This window comes from Micropterus salmoides, unplaced genomic scaffold, assembly GCF_014851395.1.
Source record: "Micropterus salmoides isolate LMB-PRFRI ecotype aquatic unplaced genomic scaffold, ASM1485139v1 Ms_hic_scaffold_2, whole genome shotgun sequence".
In the NCBI taxonomy this organism is placed as follows: domain Eukaryota; kingdom Metazoa; phylum Chordata; class Actinopteri; order Centrarchiformes; family Centrarchidae; genus Micropterus; species Micropterus salmoides.
Genome location: NW_024041150.1, coordinates 29,658,139 through 29,679,683, shown reverse-complemented (window position 1 = coordinate 29,679,683; position 21,545 = coordinate 29,658,139). Strand labels below are relative to the sequence as shown.

General features: G+C 38.4%; 1 protein-coding gene across 1 annotated transcript in view; it reads right to left on the bottom strand.

Moving 5' to 3' along the window:
• The window catches only part of LOC119911918, a 334,810-nt gene that overhangs the window by 277,181 nt on the left and 36,084 nt on the right, over positions 1–21,545 (bottom strand). The window contains 5 exon segments of the mRNA XM_038730896.1: positions 6,762–7,031; positions 10,031–10,061; positions 11,074–11,318; positions 13,323–13,592; positions 21,461–21,526. Of these exon segments, the coding sequence (XP_038586824.1) occupies positions 6,762–7,031; positions 10,031–10,061; positions 11,074–11,318; positions 13,323–13,592; positions 21,461–21,526 (882 nt within the window).

Here is a 21,545-nt window from a genome sequence, read left to right as displayed (position 1 = left end):
CAATCAGGATAGCTATGTTAACTTTAGAATGGGCCTACAGCTGTCGAAGATAGCACGCTATTCATAACTGGTAGTCAATAGGTGCGTTCGAGATGACTGCGGCTGACTTTCGCCGATTTGATAGGCTAGTTTAATGTGAGATGCAGGGGACTGCAAAAAAACAGCGCCGTCAGACACAATCTACCTCCGGTAGATTACTGTGAGCTTAGAACAATGATCAGGCAAAAGTGGTTGCAACTTTGTGCAGCCAGAGACAAACAACCGGGTGCGCCAGAACTGCGCCTGCCACCGCCTTGCTCCCACAAGGTAAAGTTATGTCATGGTGATGTGACATGGTGACGTTTTGCAGCGCCAGGTGTGCCTGCCGAGAATTAGACGCATCTCGCGTGTGGTAACGTCCTTTTATGCTGAGAAAAGAGGTGGATGCAAATCTCGGAAGGTAAATTAGCCTACATCATCTGTTCTGCCAAATTATGCATCCACCTGTATAGGACCTTTTAAGACTCTTTGCTGTGCTCATTGATCAACTGTGGTTATCACCACATATTTATAGCTAAATCTCAAGGAATGCTGCTTCTACTAACTGTAGCTAATAAAATATCAACAGGTCTAAACTACTCTAAACGTTCATGAAATATTTCAAATCATTTACCCCACAAAGAAAATTATAGCGTTTAAAAGCAGTATTTGTATCACCTGCTAAAGTCATTCTGTGGGAAACACTGCACCTGAACCTAAACAGTTAGCATCAGAACAGTTAGACATGATGTCATATTGTGTTTCAGCAACTTCAAACAAAATAAAAAATCTGACAGTGGTTGTTAATTAGTTACAGGTAATATTGCTTTGATATAGTGTAGCGGGGTTCTCTTCAAACTCCTCAAAAGAGGAAAAACACAGGCGTAGTCGAAAAATAGTGGCGTGATTTTTATTATGCCGGGCTCCAAAGTGAAAACTTGCATAAAGAAAACAAAACAAAAAAAATAACTAGTTGAAAAAAAATTAATAACTTACTCAATAATAAAGTTACACAAAAACACAAAATACAAATCACTAGTTACCTCCTCTGTAACCAGGCCAAGACTGCCCTCACAGGCCCAAAGCTGCGACTTTTAAAGACAGTAGCCCTCCCACTAGGCTTAACAATTATTTACGCAGTATAATAAATAGATTTTACTACCTTCAGAAAAGGATTTATATCTATTACACTTCGACATATTTTCAACAATAATTATATCCATTTCCACCAACATTTTCCTTCCCCTGGAACAGTTATCTACATCAAATTATTACTACAACCAAAAACCATAATTTTGCAGTTCACATGACCATGCAAGCGCGCGAGAACATGCTATTTAAAAGACGGAAATGTTACGCTCCCGTTTTGCCAAACTGGATGGGAAACAGAGCAGCGATGCATCTCAACAATAGTGTTTGATGTTTGTTTAAATATATGCTTAAAGAAGAGTAGAACTACCAAGTGTGCACCCTTGATCGCGCTACTTAAACAGTAGAAGAAAAATGCATAATAGCGAGGTTTATGACCGGCTTAATTGAGGCTGGAAGGGAGCGGGGAGTGTGTGTGTGTGTGTGTGTGCCACACTATATGTGCCGCTCCGTCACATATAGACAAAATATTTCCTTTTCCCTTCCACAGATGCTGTGTGATAAAGCAGTTTCCAAATCCTATAGTGTCTGCAGTTGCAGAAAAAGCAACGAGTCCTACTCAAAGATAATAACCGACCCTCCACTCCAAGGATAAGGATTGTGCCATTTTTCAGTTTCAGTTTGGTTCCACTATTTGTACTGTATGCTTGTGACGGAGTACCTTCACTACAGCTGAGTAAGCGCTTGGACTGCCATACTAAACGAGTCTGGCTCTTTGGCGTTGCTGTCAAAGTTGCATGTTTGATACCCTGTAGAGCTGTGTTTGAATCTGGGTAGGCTGACTGCTCTCACCTTTGGCTGCATATGGTGTCAGAAGTAGGATGGCTTGCTGTGAGGTCATCTGAGCCGGGCCCAGAATCCGAACTGTATGAGGGACCCCCATGGGTAACATTAATGATGGGATTTGTATAGTGTCACAGAAAAACTGGTCTCATTTTACTGATTTATATTTTATTTGAAGGTATTTTGGTCAAGATGTGATACATGCTGCTGTACCTTTTAATGTACAGGAATTTATTTTTGTAATGTAAACAAAATTTAAGTTTTTTTGTTGTCTGTATGTGTGTGTGTTGTAAAATACTTTTTTTTTCTACTGATTTTTTTTATTATGCTAAAGGGGCATTTTGCAAGATATTTGTAATGCATTAATATTATTCTCATACTTAATTGTTTCATAATTAGCTTCCCAAGATATTAATAGTGGCTCTTGGAGTTTACTAGTAATAAATTACTAATATGCTAAAATGCTAATAAAAATGTTCAGGGAACACATTTAAAATATATTTAAACTGTTCTTCAATTATAGCACAAAAGGGTATTTTAAGTTAAATTTCAAAAAGTATATTTAAATTACACTAAAGGCACTTAAAATAGGTCCATTTTAACACAACTAAGTATATTAAAATATATTGAAATTATCTTAAAGTTGACTTTAAGTATTTCTAAAATGACACTTAACATACTTTAAGTTGTTCGAAAATAGCACATTTAATAAACACTTAGTATAGTACAATTAAAATATGATAAGTGCATCCAAAAAAAGTGCTACTTAAGTATATTTCTTTTTTACTTGGGGCAATGGGGATATTTAACTTCTGTTGCCAAAAACAAAGAGATCATTAATTGTATTATTATATTTAAAATACTAAATGATGATGGTTTATATAAATATAATTTGATATTAGTTTTTACCTATTTTTGGGGCCCCTGTCAGTCAGGGGCCCTTGGAATTGTCCTAACATTTCCCCACTATATGGCGCCCCTGCATGGAGACATTTTAATTGTTCACAATCAAATATCGTAATATTTCCCAACTCTAGTTACAAACATCCCCTTTACATAAAATCAAGAAAGTCCCTAGTTGTAATATTTTACAGAGTGCTCTATGTGGTCTGGGACCACCCAGCCTGCACTCCAGGGTTACCAGCACTAATTTGTCAGCACTGTGACCAGCACTCCTCATTCACATGTTGTTCACGTGTTGCCATGTGTATCGGCACTCAATCTTTCCCATACTCCGTCTCAGCAGCAGAGCGTGTAGCCTGCCCCACGTTAATGACTTATTTTTAATATGTCCTTTTTGTGATTCTACTACCTTCTTCACAGCTCTCTGTGAAACAGTTTTGTTCCATAGTCTGTAAGACTGCACATCCCACTGGGAGCATTTCAGAATAAGATCATTTTGCCTACCTGATTTTACTGACATGTTTAGATTTAGTTGATTTGGTGATTATTGTTTTCTTTTACTAGTGTGTGCTCCTACAATGGTTAAGAAGGCTAGTTAAATGGTTTCTTTTTTGTCTGTGTTTGAGTCTGCACAGGTTGTTTTATTTTGAAAATCAACTGGATTCTTTATGTCGTTTCTGTTTCCGACTTCCTGCCCGGTTCATCTGCTCTGTGCTGCTTGACGTGGCTTCTCTTAAAAAATAGACTGGCTGCCTATTCTCCACAGAGCAGAGCGCAGAGACGCTTCTGGGACGCACTGCAAGGCTTCTGGTGTGAGCACAAGCATCGACTAGAATGGCCACACTCTGAAGCCGCGTCGCAGACGGGCTCAGTGAACTTTCAGAGCGAGTCCAACATCATGTAGCAGGTAGCAGGTGGGCCCCACTGTGCTGAGAGTCTAGCTCCGCCCCGAGTAACGTGTAACTGCCCAACATTGTGTGAATACATCAAATTTTACTACATCTCGAATGCTACACACACACACAAAACAACAACACACAGTTTGTCGCTGAGTTGGGTGATAGTTCAAATCACAACATCTTCACAATGAATCAGTGCAGTCCAACTTACCCGACACTCTCAGCATGAAGGGATCACTCCACTCTGTTGAATATAATTGGGTTTTTTTGTGTTCACCCATACACCAGTAGTTCCCACCACTGTAAACAGTAGCGCTGATAACTCCGTATGTGTTTTGTCACTGTGTCTGAGTGGGGTGTTAACCACTTATACTCCCACTCAGTGTCTCCTCCGTCCTTGATCTCACATCTCAGAGTGATCTTCTCTCCTCTGTATATCTCAGGCCAGCTGGGTTGCAGAGTCACAACAGGCCTGTTTGTGACTGTCCATGATCAAAAGGCCCCAAACATAAAAATTAGAAAAGGTTTAACATTAAACACAATGTTTTAGTGTTAATCATTCTTCAGTCTTAATCATTACACCTAAACACACAATGTATTATTTCTGCATTTGTTTTTCAATCATATTGAAAATAGCCTTTTTGTTCTTTACCGACTGGATCACTGTCCTCTGTGTAGTAAACTGGGTCTCCTCTTCCTCCTCTGCACCAGTAGAGTCCTCCCTGTGAGACACTGATTGGTCCATCTGAGATGAAGACAGCATCTTGTGTGTTCAGGGGTTCAGAGGTTTTCTCTCCTCTGTACCAGAAGTATTTCCAACCAGATGACGGGTTCACAGAGCAGCTCAGGGTCACACTGCCCCCTGCTGGAATAGTTTTCCTGTAAGCTCTCAGTTGGGCCTTTGGTCTCTGTGCTGTTTGATTTAGAACAAAGACATAAAAAAGGACATGAATCACTGTCTCTCAGATTTTGTCCAATTTAAATAGTGTAGCAAGGCAAGAAATACTCAAATTAAGAGACTTGTTGAATTAAGAGATGTGTTGCTGAAGTCTTCAGACTCTTTTGCATCCTGTTTTGCAGAAGGCTAGAAACTGCCCAGACGATCGATTTTCGCCTCAAAATGCAAATGAGAAATCATGGACGATCAAATTATCTTGTCACCCTATGCATACCAGACACCTCTGTGTACTAGGAGGCTCAACTAGCATCTCAAACCGACCACACCAAACACACATCAAACACCAAGCATCTACACAAACTTACATCACAACATAAATCACTCTGTAATCACTGTACATGGCTGCACAAGTTGCCTTCCACATATCTCTCCTCTCATCCCACACCGCAGTCCGACCACTCTAAAGAAAGCTTAGCTTCAGCTCTGTTCAGTTGTGTAACTCAAATCATTCAACTGACAAAACTGACATAGTTATTAGGCGACTAATAATAACAACAAACACACCAATATACATTTACAGTTACAACTGCTGACTTAACTTTGTTGTTTTAGCTGTATTCAGTCCAAAAACAGCAGTTTTTCTGTGTCAATAGAGACCTTCCTCACCATCTTGGTGATCAATGAGCTTTAGGTTTTGTTTCTCTCGTCAGATTGAAGGAGAGAAGAAGAGCTGCTTTGGGGGAGGCGGTCTTTATTGGCCTCTACTGGCCCATAGGAGCTACACAGATATGCAGAATACCAATCGATTTGTCTGCTCAATACGAAGAGAAAGAGCCCATTTAGCCCTGTAGGATGTTCAACGTGTGCGCCTGTAAAGAACGGGAGTACTTTTGGTCGCAGGAATGTTGATCAATATTCACTGTTTTTAATCAATATTTCAATGTTTTGGGAGCTTTATGTATTTGGAACATGGTTGTGGGGGGGATAGTGTTTTGAAGAAAACTCCCAATAGAACGAATGAACATATAAACAGTAAATATGCCCAAAACATGGACATTCACCTGGTATTTTTTGAAAAATTGTGTAATAACTGTTGCATATTAGTTTCTTTTCATCAAATTTACAGTTACAGGTGTATTCTAGGTGTATTAGAATAAATTCAGTTGCATTATAATCAGTTGGATGATGGTTTTTTGCATCAAAAATATAGCTTTTTATCAGGCGAGGATGAAAATATCATATTTTCCTTTATTGCATCTCTATTCACTCTTTAATAGAAAAGGTTCGTTTACAGTTGATCCATATTTCTTAGCTTCTAACCTGTTAAAAGAGACTAGAATTATACATCTCGGCCTAATGGTTGAGGAGTTATTACTGATTTATTTTTTCCTGGAAATAGGTGGCAGTTATCTTAATAAAACAAAATAAATACATAAAAAAGCAATTACATTATAATATTATGCTGCACCACTGAATGCTACATTTGTGCCCTTAGATAAATCCTATATTTAAGTGTTGAAGAGTGAAGTTTAACACTTTCACTGTGTTTTTTTCTGGAAGACAACTGTATCATACATCCGATCTACTGATCTATTATCTGGACCCACTGATCCTTTGCAGGGTCACAGGGAGCTGGAGTCTATCCCAGCTCACATTGTGTGACAGCAGAGCTAAACCTGGACAGACTGTCAGTCAACACAGACAATCATTCACACTAACACCTACAGGCAATGTAGACTCGCCAATAGGAGATTAATCTGAACTAACATAACCTGTGAGTTAACTCAACCAGTTGGCCAAAGGTTAGGTTCACACCCAGAACCTTCTTGCTGTGGTGAACAGTGTTAAACTGCACCATCGTTACACCTATAAGTTACTTGATATTTGTTGTTCATTCCTGTACATTTCCCTGTGAATGATTATATTTTAAAAGCTGCAGTACTCTGATTACTGGCTCCTTTTCACTTATTTTGTTCCCACATGAAAAAACAAACATCATTTGTTACTGTGTGACCTGAAGAGAGCGACATAATTGTTGGAGAAATAAGAGTTTTCTGTTGCGTTATTTAGATTTTACATTTTCATTACAGATGACAGACGGTCCAACTTACATGATACTGTCAATTTGATGACATCACTCCACTCTGTTGAGGAATATGAGTCTCTTCTACCCTTACAGCTGTAGTCTCCACTGTGGGACACAGTAGCTTTGCTGATCCTGTATTCATTGTCTGTTGGAGGTCTGTTTAATTTGGCTGGTGTCCATTCATACGTCCATTTAGTGTCTCCTCCTCCCTGGATCTCACATCTGACAGTGAACGTCTCACCACTGAAGATCTGAAGCCAGTTGGGTTGGAGAGTCACAACGGCCCTGTTGGACACTGTTTACACAAAAAATACCCAGTTAGGATACAAAAATAAAAGAGGAAAGGATACAAATGGTAAATCTAGATCAAAACATAATTGATTTATTAATTAATAACTATGGATACAACATTTTTTTACATTATGTTAAAAGATTATGGAAGCGCATTGCATTCAGCAAAGAAATAAAAAAATATTATTTCAAAATTACGAGATAAGATGTTATAATGATGAGATCAGGATCTCCTAATTATCAGGATGTTAAGGAAGGCTAGTTCGGCTATCAGTCATCGCTGACCTGCAGTGAAAGACAATGATTGAGCTCGTGGATTTAACCTGCTTTTTTTCCTTTTCTGTATGAGACTCTGTGAAATATTGATATCACTTAATGTGGATCGCATGAATATTAGTATGTAAACATTGCAGTAACATCGTGTCACATCAGATTTAAAAATAAAAGTGAGCTTCTGGTGAACATAATGTAATATTCAATATGTGGCAGAAATGAAAGATTAAATGAAATAATGAAATAAATAAATGATTAAGACTACACAAATTTTGGAAAAATGTCTATTACATTTTCACTGAATTTTCTCTGAATTCAGATTGGTGTTTAAATAAACCCTCCTGTTTCCACTGACTTATTTCTAGGGCTGGGCATGCATTAATTAATTAATTAATTAATTAACGCCGACAATTATTATTTTGAAGTCCGTTGCTCACTGGCTCTGAATACACGTAGGCCTACAGTCAAACCATGGGTCACAGGAGAGGTAGGATGTTGATCAGCCTGCAAATAACCCTCACAAACAAGCAGCGGAGAGGTTCGGCAGGTTCACTCAGGTGAACAGACAGGGAGACAGCACTCCGCGAGTGAACGGCAGGCGCTCTATGGATTGTAACCATGGCAACGGCTTCTGTGCGCTACACAGCCGTAGCCTTTTTAACTTAAATTAAAATTATACATAAGCTAACTTTACCTGATAGGCCTGCATTTAGTTTTGCGGGGACTCTCTGCCATGTGAATTCCCTCCTGTTGATGTCCTGATAACTATTTAGATTCTGGAAATTCATAAACAGCGAGGATCAGTCTCTCTTCCAGTGATTGGTGCTGCGCGTCACGAACAAAAAGTTCAAGACAATTCAACTTCGGCAGCAGGCGGGCGTGTGCGTGAGGCGAGCACGACCGCGACAGTTTCACGGGAACACACCTAGTACAGCTTGTGCTGGACCACTTCACCGCACTGTAACAGGGAAACTTGCTACTGAACATAGACTGTTTCTGCTGATACCTGCTCAGAAAAAATCCCATGAAAACTGGACTCTGATGGTAACTTGTTTTAACAGGCTAGATAAAAGGTAACGCCCTGGCAGTGGCAAATAGCTTTGGTTTAAAATTTGAGAAGTTGACATTTATAAGAAATCATTTATTGCTACTGTGTAAAGGGAATACTGCTGGTAAAAAGCACCTTCTTTGTTTAAAGTGTTTGCAAACCACATGTTATTACATTTTGTGTATATAGCAGTACATTTAAATCAAAGTGAGCAATAAACTACTTTAGAATTCATTATTCAATTTTGTGCATAACAATTAGATTAATCGCAAGAAAATCATATGATTAATCGCGATTACAAATTTTATGCGTTGCCCAGCACTACTTATTTCACTTCACAGTGACGTGAGTGTCCCTCAGTCAAGAGCTATCTGACGTAGGAAAGATTACACCCTGATCTTTTCTTTTTATTAGCTGGTCTGAGATATGTATTTTTCTTTGTACAATATTTTACGACAGCTTCAGTTCTTTGACAGTTTCTCACATGGAATAGCCTTCATTTCTCAGAACAAGAATAGACTGTTTCAGTTTCAGAAGAAAGTTCTTTGTTTCTGGCCATTTTGAGATATAACTGAACCCACAAATGCTGATGCTCCAGATCAACAAAGGAAGGCCAGTTTTATAGCTTCTCTAATCAGCACATCAGCTTTCAGCTGGCTAACATAATTGCACAAGGGTTTTGTCATCTTCAATTAGCTTTTTAACACGATTAGCTAACACAATGTACCATTAGAAAACAGGAGTGATGGTTGCTAGAAACGGGCCTCTGAAGATATTCCATTAAAAATCAGCCGTTCCCATCTTGAACAGTCATTTACCACATTAACAATGTCTAGACTGTATTTCTGATTAACTTATCTTCATTGAAGAAAACAGTGCTTTTCTTTCAAAAATAAGGACATTTCTAAGTGACCACAAAATTTTGAACAGTAGTGTATATATTGTTTATGTGTGTGTACATTTTGAAATTCAACATAAGACTCTATAGTCATCACTCTCTCTGAAGTGAAATGAAGTGAAATATAAGCTTTAATTTTGAAATCCTACATCAGATAGCTCTGCTATTGACTGAGGGACACTGTGGTGGTCTGCAATCACTCTGAAGTGAAATGATTCAGTGGAAACAGGTTTTCTTTAAACATTAATGTGAATTTAGAGATAATTCAGTTAAAATATTAATATTTTATTTAGATACTCCTGTAGTCTTAATCATTTTTATTTACATATTTCATTTAATCTTTCATTCACGTATTTTAATATTCATTGAATATTACAATATAATATAATATTACAATATGTTCACCAGAAGCTCACTTTTATTTCTAAAATCTGCTGTAACGTGATGTTACCATAATGCCTAGTAAATACCAAATACACGCATCACAAAACAAAGCGTAGCTCTCTTGACCACAGTCAATGCTGATATACAAATATTAATGCCATCCACATTAAATAACATCAGTATTTCCCAGTGCCTCATATAGAGAAAGAAATAAAAGAAGATTAAATTCAATAGTGCAATCATTGTCCACTTCTCCTGTAGTGTAGTTCAGCGATGACTGATGTTCTTAATGTTTCTCATAATTATGAGATATTTTCTGGTAATTACGCGATAAGGTGTCTACATTTTTTTCCTAGGTGAATGCAATGCACTTCCATAAAAAAACAAATATCAAACTCACTAATTTTGTTGATGCTGACTGGATCACTGTCCTCTGTGTAGTAAACTTGGTCTCCTCTTCCTCCTCTGCACCAGTAGAGTCCTCCCTGTGAGACACTGATTGGTCCATCTGAGATGAAGACAGCATCTTGTGTGTTCAGGGGTTCAGAGGTTTTCTCTCCTCTGTACCAGAAGTATTTCCAACCAGATGACGGGTTCACAGAGCAGCTCAGGGTCACACTGCCCCCTGCTGGAATAGTTCTCCTGACAGCTCTCAGTTTGGCCTTTGGTCTCTGAGCTGTGAAATTTACAACAAAGATGAAAAAATGTCATTACTGTTCCTGTGAATTAACCCAATTAAAATACTTTCATGAAAAAGAATACATAATGAATTTCACCCATGGTTGGTGATAAACTCACTGTAACATGGCCACAGAAAATACTTTACTGAATTTAATCACTGTAACTCTTTTATTGTTCAATTTAATCTGTGACTAAATAAATATTTAGGTAGTAAATTTCGAGTGCTACTGAATGATCGCCCCTCTTAGTTTTTCCGCAACTTTTTTTTTACTGAGTTGGGTGGAACTTTAAAATCATGATATTTTCACAACGAATAAACTGTAGTAAAACGTACCCGACAGTGTCAGTGTGAAGGGATCACTCCACTCTGTTGAGGAATACAGAGCCATTTTACCCTTACACCTGTAGTTCCCACGATTATTAACGGTGGCTCTGATTTCCATGTATTCACTTTGTTTTAGAGGTTTGTATGAGATGGATGTTTCCCACTCGTACTCCCACTCAGTGTCTCCTCCGTCCTTGATCTCACATCTCAGAGTGATCGTCTCTCCTGAGTATATCTCAGACCAGTTTGGTTGCAGAGTCACAACAGCCCTGTTTGTGACTGATCAAGAAGCCACAAATAATAAAATAACAAAAGCTTAAATGTTTTTCACCTTTTTCGTAATTATTAATCATGCATGTACATTGTTTTTCTGCATTTTGTATTTTATACAGTAAATCTAAATTGTCAGTTTTGTCAATACCGATTGCATCACTGTCCTCTGTGTAGTAAACTGGGTCTCCTCTTCCTCCTCTGCACCAGTAGAGTCCTCCCTGTGAGACACTGATTTGTCCATCTGAGATGAAGACAGCATCTTGTGTGTTCAGGGGTTCAGAGGTTTTCTCTCCTCTGTACCAGAAGTATTTCCAACCAGATGACGGGTTCACAGAGCAGCTCAGGGTCACACTGCCCCCTGCTGGAATAGTTCTCCTGTCAGCTCTCAGTTGGGCCTTTGGTCTCTTTGCTGTTTGATTTAGAACAAAGACATAAAACAAGAAAATGAATTACTGTCTCTCAAATTTTGTCCAATTTAAATAGTGTAGCCCATAAAGGCAAGAAATACTCGAATTAAGAGATGTGTTGCTGAAGTCTTCAGACTCTTTTGCATCCTGTTTTGCAGAAGGCTAGAAACTCTCTGAATTTACGTAAGCCTGGACGATCGATTTTCGCCTCAAAATGCAAATGAGAATCATGGACGATCAGATTATCTTGTCACCCTATGCATGCCAGACACCTTCGTGTGCTAGGAGGCTCAAGTAGCATCTCAAACCGACCACACCAAACACACACACACCAAGCATCTACACAAACTTATATCACAACATAAATCACTCTGTAATCACTGTACATGGCTGCACAAGTTGCCTTCCACATATCTCTCCTCTCATCCCACACCGCAGTCCGATCACTCTAAAGAAAGCTTAGCTTCAGCTCTGTTCAGTTGTGTAACTCAAATCATTCAACTGACATAGTTATTAGGCGACTAATAATAACAACACACCAATATACATTTACAGTTACAACTGCTGACTTAACTTTGTTGTTTTAGCTGTATTCAGTCCAAAAACTGTGTCTATCTGTGTCAATAGAGACCTTCCTCACCATCTTGGTGATCAATGAGCTCTTTAGGTTTTGTTTCTCCCGTCAGATTGAAGGAGAGAAGAAGAGCTGCTTTGGGGGAGGCGGTCTTTATTGGCCTCTACTGGCCCATAGGAGCTACACAGATATGCAGAATACCAATCGATTTGTCTGCTCAATAAAAAACTTTTGGTCACAGGAATGTTGATCAATATTCACTGTTTTTAATCAATATTTCAATGTTTTGGGAGCTTTATGTTATTTGGAACATGGTTGTGGGGGATAGTGTTTTGAAGAAAACTCCCAATAGAACGAATGAACTAAATATACCCAAAACATGGACATTCACCTGGTATATTTTTGAAAAATTGTGTAATAACTGTTGCATATTAGTTTCTTTTCATCAAATTTACAGTTACAGGTGTATTCTAGGTGTATTAGAATAAATTCAGTTGCATTATAATCAGTTGGATGATGGTTTTGATGGTTTATTGCATAAAAAATATAGCTTTTTACCAGGCGAGGATGAAAATATCATATTTTCCTTAATTGCATCTCCATTTACTCTTTAATTGAATAGGTTCGTTTACAGTTGATCCATATTTCTTAGCTTCTGAACTGTCAAAAGAGACCAGGATTATACATCTCGGCCTAATGGTTGAGGAGTTATTACTTATTTATTTTGGGTATATTATTTTAGTGTTTTTCCTGGAAATAGGTTGCAGTTATCTTAATAAAACAAAATAAATATATAAAAAAGCAATTACATTATAATATTATGCTGCACTACTGAATGCTACATTTGTGCCCTTAGATAAATCCTAGAAGAGGGAAGTTTAACACTTTCACTGTGTTTTTACATCCAATCTACTGATCTATTATCTGGACCCACTGATCCTTTGCAGGGTCACAGGGAGCTGGAGTCTATCCCAGCTCACATTGTGTGACAGCAGAGCTAAACCTGGACAGACTGTCAGTCAACACAATAATTCACACTAACACCTACAGGCAATGTAGACTCGCCAAATAGGAGATTAATCTGAACTAACATAACCTGAGAGTTAACTCAACCAGTTGGCCAAAGGTTAGGTTCACACCCAGAACCTTCTTGCTGTGGTGAACAGTGTTAAACTGCACCATTGTTACACCTATAAGTTACTTGATATTCGTTGTTCATTCCTGTACATTTCCCTGTAAATGATTATATTTTAAAAGCTGCAGTACTCTGATTACTGGCTCCTTTTCACTTATTTTGTTCCCACATGAAAAAACAAACATTAGTTACTGTGTGACCTGAAGAGAGCGACATAATTGTTGGAGAAATAAGAGTTTTCTGTTGCGTTATTTAGATTTTACATTTTCATTACAGATGACAGACGGTCCAACTTACATGATACGGTCAATTTGATGACATCACTCCACTCTGTTGAGGAATATGAGTCTCTTCTACCCTTACAGCTGTAGTCTCCACTGTGGGACACAGTAGCTCTGATGATCCTGTATTCATTGTCTGTTGGAGGTCTGTTTAATTTGGCTGGTGTCCATTCATACGTCCATTTAGTGTCTCCTCCTCCCTGGATCTCACATCTGACAGTGAACGTCTCTCCTCTGAATATCTGAGGCCAGTTGGGTTGCAGAGTTACAACGGCCCTGTTGTGAACTGTTTACACAAAAAATACCCAGTTAGGATACAAAAATAAAATGTTTGAAATGTAAAACACAATCTCCTTATCAATTAATAATTATGTTTACAAAATTATTTCTAAATTATGTTTCAAAAACAAATGTCAAACTCACTATTTAGTTGATACCGACTGGATCACTGTACTCTGTGTAGTAAACTGGGTTTCTTGTCTGTTTCTCTGCTGTAACTTTCCAGGAGCACAACTCACCAAATTTGCCACATGACACAAACATCAAACTTCATAGAGAGCCTTATAGGAGCTCACAAAATCATCAGAAAGCAGAATTCTGCCTAAATAACATAACGAGGCATTGTTTTATGTTTTCATTGTTTGATTTAAGATCTATGGACAAGTCACCACCTTTTTACACTGAACGTGTGTTCCCACAATACTGAAAAGAGGATTTACATGAGATACAATAGGGGAGCAAACAGAGGAAGAAAGCTCATCTGGCTTTATTAACTGCACGTCTTGAAATATATTTAACAAAACAATACAGAGGTCATCCCACCTATTTAACATCTAGAAGGAAACAAAACCATTTCAGCTACTGTGAAACATTAAGCAAAAGTTAAGGGAACACGTCTATAAATAAAACTGCATCCTCAACTCCTCTGTTGTGGCTGTAAACAAATTAAAGATGGTCAAACAAACATCTCATTGTTTCCATGATGACGGATGTCACACATTTATTTTCTCAGGGAAGTCAGAGTGCTGGGCTAACATAATTTATTCATTACAGAACTATATTTTCAATATGTGTACCCAATAAAAAAAATCACACAAGAAGGAAGAAAATGTAAAATCTAAACTTGTTTTCCATTAACATTGATGATCATCATTTCTCCTGAAAACTTCCACTGAAGAAAGCTTATCTGACCTGAACTTCATACCGCATGCTTTCTGAGAGACAAACTGTCAAAAAAGCATCTTAAGTCAGTCGAGGTTTAACATTTCAGAACTTAAAAATAAGATTGCCTTTATATTTAAATTCATAATGATAATAATTCATAATCAAACATGATGATCTCATCAACACAGCTCATAAATAAATCTTGTTGTTGCAGCTAAACTTGGTGGTAGTGACAACAACTTTACAGAACTGCTGGATCCAGTTAGAGTGACTTTATTACTCGTACATACATACAGGGCACACTGGCTCCCTGAAGATTTGATGAGGATGAAAATGATGTGAATCTTATGTTATCTCCTTCACAGTAACGACATCTCACTCCAACTGAACGTCTCCAACAGAGTTCAGAGACAAAGGAGCATTGAAGCTGTTCTGAAGGTTTGTCCCAAAACCTCACTGAGACACTTTAGGTTGATTTATCATTTGTGACCATCTGTATGTGAAGCATTCAACAATTTCTGACTTCAGCAGAGGTAACACCAAAAAACACACTGTGGCAGCCAGCACACCATGTCACCACCCAAAATAACTGACTGTGTCACCTTTTGGTCGTTTCCCCACACCAGAGTCCTCAGAGCTCGTCTCATGTTCATCATCCCGCTGTCATGATTAGGCCTTTAGGCTCGAACCCTCCCTTATGTTTTCTCCATTTTCCCTTCCCTGCTGTCTCTGTCATGTCCTGTCTGTCTGTCTGTTTGTGTGTGTTTGTGTGTGTGTTTGGCTCCTGGCTCATCACCATCTGCAGCATCTCGCACCTGTGGCTCATCAGTAATCAAGCCATGCAGTGAAATACTCTGGTTCATCTTCCGCTCCTCGCCAGTTTTTCAGTTTACCTCTCGTGTTATTATTGCTCCGCCCAACTCTCAGAGTCAAATCTAGTTGTACATTTTGCGATCTGTTTCTAACGTCCTGTTTCTTTGTTCGCTGTGCGTTAAGATGCTGCCTGCCTGCCTGTCAGTCTACCCAGGTCTAACTGCAGGACGCCATAGCCTAATCCCCATGGAACCTGGATTACTCTGCCCCATCCCCAACTATCTGGTTTTCTCTGCGCACTTTGAAAAGAAACCTGCCTGTGTTTTTTGACAACAGTCTTGTGTCTGCTCTTGAATCCTCAGTGGAAACCTAACAGTAATATAGACATTTCATAAATTGTATTGATACTTGGAGTAAAATAATACATACATGGAAATACAAGCACAACAAGAGAATGTGATTAAAAGTCAATATGTAAAAACTAGAAAAAGACAATAGGTCACCTTCAGCGTGTCCGTAGAGGAGTGTATTCAGCACTGAAATAAAGATTAAACTTCATCAGACAAAAAGCAAAGACATTTAAATCCAGCTGGAGTTTCATCAGAGGCAACTATTGATTATCAATCAACAGGATCACACATTTCTGTGATGATATTCTGTTAGTTGGTACAGAGGTACGTTAAATTAAAGGCTTTATACAATATATACCAATAACAATACCTCAGACCATAAACTGAACATGCATTGTGCAAAACATTAGTGCAAAAAGAACTAGTGCAGTAGTGTATTTAACAGTCCTGAACTCTGAACCAAGTCAAATCAGAAACCAAGATCATTTCTACTAAACTACCATGTTGATAAAACATGAGTTTGCCTCTGAAAGTCTCAACATTGTAAAGTCAGTGATGTACTCACAGAATAACCCCAGCACACAGAGCAAAGTGTGCCCCATCTTCACATCCAGCACGGACACTGTCGCTCTGCTGCTGACAAATGTTTCTACTTTGCATTAATAATGATGCAGCAGGAAGAGAGAAGTTACATTTCATATAAATATATTATGAGGGCACATTTTTTCTTTACCTTCTCCTTCTGAGTACAGCCTGTCTGTTCTTCCTTCCCTTTTACACAAAGCTCCAACAACTGCAGTGACTTTGACTGCAGCAAACTTTGAAATGTTTACACTTCCTGTCTATCTTCAGTGCAAAGTTTTGTTCCTGGTCCTTCAAAAATCTTAAAGTAAAAATGGCATAAACAATAATTAATTCAGTGTTTTGCTCCATTGTGCTATAAAGAATAGGCTAATTAAGTCTGAGAAGCAGAGGTGGGCAGTAAGAGGTACATTTACTCAAGTAAACTTTTTGAGTCAATTGTAGTTGTCATAGTAGTTTTGGTCATACTTACTCTCTTACTCTCTACATACTACTCTTACTCTGAGTAGATTTTTAAAGAAAAATCATGACCTTTACTTTGTTAAGAGGTAAGTGGTCATCTGGTCCCAAGTCTTTGTTATTCTACTGCAGTCACTCATTCATGTGACTCTGTTCAGAGCAGAATAATGACTGAAGCTGGTAGCTGGGGCGGCTGTGGCTCAGGAGGGAGAGCGGGTTAATTGGAAGGTTGGCGGTTCAATCCCTGGCTCCTCCAGGCTGTATGTGTCCTTGGGCAAGATACTGAACCCTGAATTGCCCCTGGTGGCTGTTCTGCCAGTGTATGAATGTGTGTGTCTGTTTGAGCACTTAAGCTCAGTGTGTGAATGCAGATGTAAAAGCGCTCTCTGGTTGAAAAGACTATACAAGTATGGAGCATTTACAATTAGTTCAGCTTTCAAATAGTGCTAGAAGCTAATATTTACAGAATTTAGTACAAGTGTTGGTATTTGATGCCCTGGCATGAGACCGTGATGGTGCAGCAGGCTCCGGTTGGGTTAGTCAGTTTACATCACAGTGCTCACGCTGAGCTGACAGAGAGCAGGGTCTGTTGTGTTAATATGTTTAATACCAAATAGCTACACACAGTAAATTATGCTTCAAAACAAGGCCTAATTCAAGCTACGAACTGTGTGCTTTTAACTAGACATGCTCATCGGTGTAGTCTGATGAACACAGCCGGACCGTCCAATACGCTCACTACGCATGTTGCCTGGGGCCCCACATGTTAAGCAGGGCCCCGCCTCTCTGTCGTGTCAAAGGTGAAAGTGAGTGTCAGTGTTTGGATGGGACGATGAAAAGGGAAACTATAACTTCTGGGTACGAGAAGAGAAAAAAACTCAATGAGAGTTTCAGGAACAGCAGTCAGGGCTGGACTGGGACAAAAAATCAGCCCTGGCATTTTTGGCCCAGGCGGCTCACCAATACACTGCAAAAAGAAGGGTAAGAAGAAATATCTTGTCAGACAAAAAACAAGTATGTTTTGCCTTCAGTTAAGATAATTAATCTAACTTAGATTTTAGTTTTTGCAGTGTACACCAACCTGCCATTTCAGGGCTTAGATTAGAGGTGTGACGAAACACTTAGCCTGTGAAACTTAACATTGCACAAGAAAAAAAAATTAAGAATTAAGAAATATTCGATAGATTTTGTGCATAAAACATTTAATTTCCTGCATTCTTGAGACATTTTCTGCACACGGGAAGCACAAAATTCAAGTGCCAGGTGACAATTCAGAATATAAAAATATAATATAACGCAGCAAATCAGTAGCTTATTATTGTTTTTAGCTTAAGTTACTTTTTTTTTTTTTTTTTTACCTTTTTTTTGTTTTCTTATATATTTACATTGCATAGCAGGCTTATTGTGCAAATAAACCTTTTTCATAGCATTTTTATTTGTTATTTAACATTTGTTGGTACAAGCTATTTTTCATTTTTCTATTTTTCACAATTTTCACAAATGCTTTCAAAAAGTGGTGGCTACATGTCCGCTGATGTTAAAAATATCGCAGCCCCGGTAGTAAACAAATCGGTTATTTTTGCGCATTCTGCGGCATCCGTCTGAAGATTTCTTGGGGGGGGCAATGCAAGAAACAGAGAGCGGAGGGTGTGGGGCTAGTAAGAGATGTGATTGGGCCGGCCTTATATATATATATATATATATATATACATATATATATATATATATAAGGCCCCGATCAGACAGAACGCGCTTTGCAGGTTCGAAAACGCGAGGCGCACAGTAATGTCTCATGTTGCAATGGCAAATTGTTTACACAGCTCACGATTCAGGTAGAAGGGCCCCATAGCAAAATTTTGCTTAGGGCCCCAGAGAGGTCAGGACTGGTGTTTTGTCTATTTATGTTACCTATCAAGATGTGCTACTTTGCAGTTCTTTTCAGGTGCATTGGTTAGGGGTAGGCTTAGACGCTATTGGTTTGCATTAAAGTATCATTTTTCATCAAGAAGCATAAATCGTCAGAACACCGGCTCTGCTGATGAAGACAGACCAAATTATGAACACACACAAAAAGACAAACTACTTTTCATGTGGATGTGACTGATGTAAAGTCCTCAGCTAAGAGTAAGAAGAGAACACACCTGGATTTAAAAGGCAATAAATTATGAAACAACAACAATCTTTAGTTAGTTAACAGACTATAATATTAATGTATTATTATGTGATCACACTTGATTAATACACAAAGTGTGGCAGATTATCTAATCAGGAGATGATGACTTGTCATTTAATCATGAATAAATACTTTTATATAATGTGTCTGTTCTTCACCTTTACTTGAGGAAGACCATCTGAAATAATTCAGTCACATCCACATCAAATAAAAGACTTGGGGGAAAAGTACTCCTCAAGTAATTCTTTCAGCAAAAACTTTTGTTCTCTTACTCAAGTAGTTATTTTGATGGCCACTTTAACTTCCAGTTGAGTAGGCCTACTTGTTATTGTAACTTTGTACTTTTACTTGAGTACAGTCCGTGGCTACTCCGCCCGCCTCTGCTGAGAAGAAAAAAGGCAACAACTTTCCAGTTCCTCTTCACACATACAGCAAAGATGTGTTGCTGTGAAAGCAGGAATCACCACATTCACACCAGAGCTAATGTGTTCATACGCAGCAAACAAGAGGGGCCCCGCACAAACGGTAGAAATTGAGTCAAGTGTAATGTATAGATAACAGTAGATAATGCAGCATGTGAGAAAGCCTGCAGAGCTGTGAACATGACTGTGTCTGCACTCACTGCATGCTGAGCAGAGACAAAGCAGAGGAAGGCCTGGACACTTTCTTCAACTTTTTGCCCATAAATCAACAATAATGGAAGTTATGAGGACACCTTTGTTATGAAGATAACTTTTACATCAGATTTAGTGAAAATCAATGATAGAAATCAATGTCAATAAAGTATTTACAATCATTTAATTGAAAAAATAAACTTTTAAGTTAAGTGTATCAGGCCAGCAGTAAATGTTATGACATTATATCTGGATAGTTTTTCTCACATTCTTGTTTCCAGTGAATCAGTCAGTGAAGAGAGAGTGTTTTGAGCTCAGGGGCTCTGATTAATGATCAGCCATGAAAAGCAATCAGAATTTAGTGGAGAGGAGATCAGTATCTGTCATTTCCACTTGTAGACGCCTTCGTCCGACTTTGACACTGCAGAGATATTCAGCTCCCCTCTGGTATCATTTTGAATGAGTTTGTCATTTTCATATACAACCACATTGAAAACTAAATGTCTGCTGTTTACAGGAAAGATACACAGAATCTCCCTCAGTCACAGGATGAACAGGCCTCACCAGGATGTGAAAAAGTCAAAGAGTATGAAGAGCTGAAAACTGGATAAGTGATTAGTTAGAGAGTACTAAAGCCTTTTAATGATGTGACTCATGAGTCACCTTAACATGGCATCCTGGGACATAACTACAGCAGCTCGAGTCTCAGACTTAAAAAGTAGGATTTGAGTTGGGTTCAAACCTTTCTGTGTGGAGTTTGCATGTTCTCTCCGGGTGCTCCGGCTTCCTCCCAAAGACATGCAGACTAGGTTAATTGGTGACCCTAAATTGTCCTTAGGTGTGAGCGTGAGTGGTTGTTTGTCTATGTGTGGCCCTGCGATGGACTGGCGGCCTGTCCAGGGTGTACCCCGCCTTTCGCCCAAGGTAAGGTGGGATTGGCTCCAGCCCCCCGCGACCCTGTACGCAGGATAAGCAGTTGATGATGGATGGATGAGGGCAGTTTGGCGTCCCCTTTTGGTCATTTATGGAAAAAGCTTCCATTTTAACTGCACAGTGACTGACCGGGGTCACAAACTCAAAAATATTTAAACCTGAAATATTTTATACTAATTTAAAGACCTGGAAATTTATATTTCTATCTTCACCCTGATACAATAGAGATGCACTGAATTTAACATCAATGGAATCCAAAAGCAAGGTGTCTTTTCAGAGCAGCTGAGGAAACATTTTTACTAAACAAACAGTCCCTGAAAACCAACACCAAGTCCAGTTTTGCCTGGACTTTTATGTGCTCGTCCATTTTGAATAATTAAAATCACAACTGACAGAAAAAAACGTTTATTGATGCACAAAATGATCAAAACAAAATATAAAATCCATTCAGGTGAAAATAAAACACATTCACAAATATATTATTAAAGAGGAAAACGTGTACATGTGATAGGATATGTTCTTCGATAGCAGAGCATTACTTAAAGTAACGGTTGAGCTTAATCTTTCTCATCTAACACTGAGAATGACGCTGACCTTAAAGCTGCACTATCACCTGGTCACTAAAGCTCAAATATACTGTAGCAAACTGTTAAAAACAAACAAAGTAAAGTTGAAAATAAATGATATGAAAACTAATAATATGCAGTCCATAAATGCTAGATTAGATTACACCTCAGTTGTGTCTTGTGCTTTATGTTAGAAGAGAGAGAAATTAAATCCATATGATGTCATTCTTTTATATAATCTGCTGACAAAAACAAAACACTGAACATGTCTCATGTTTGAAAGCAGACGTCCACACAGTAAGTTTATAAAATGCTGTCGACCATTTTTCTTTACCAACACAGCTCTCTTTACAGACCTGGAAGAAAAACAACAAAATATCAAGATATAGGTTTATTCACGATGTAAGGATGCTGTCTGACGTGTTATTTTGAAATATACCCATTAAATTATCTGCAGAATAAATCATTACAGAATGATCATCATATGGCAGCTTTATTACCAAGAGCTGTTCCTGGTTTGACTTCAGAATAAACTGTTTCATCAGCTGCTGCAGGAGGTGATTTTCCTGTAGATGGAGAGATGAA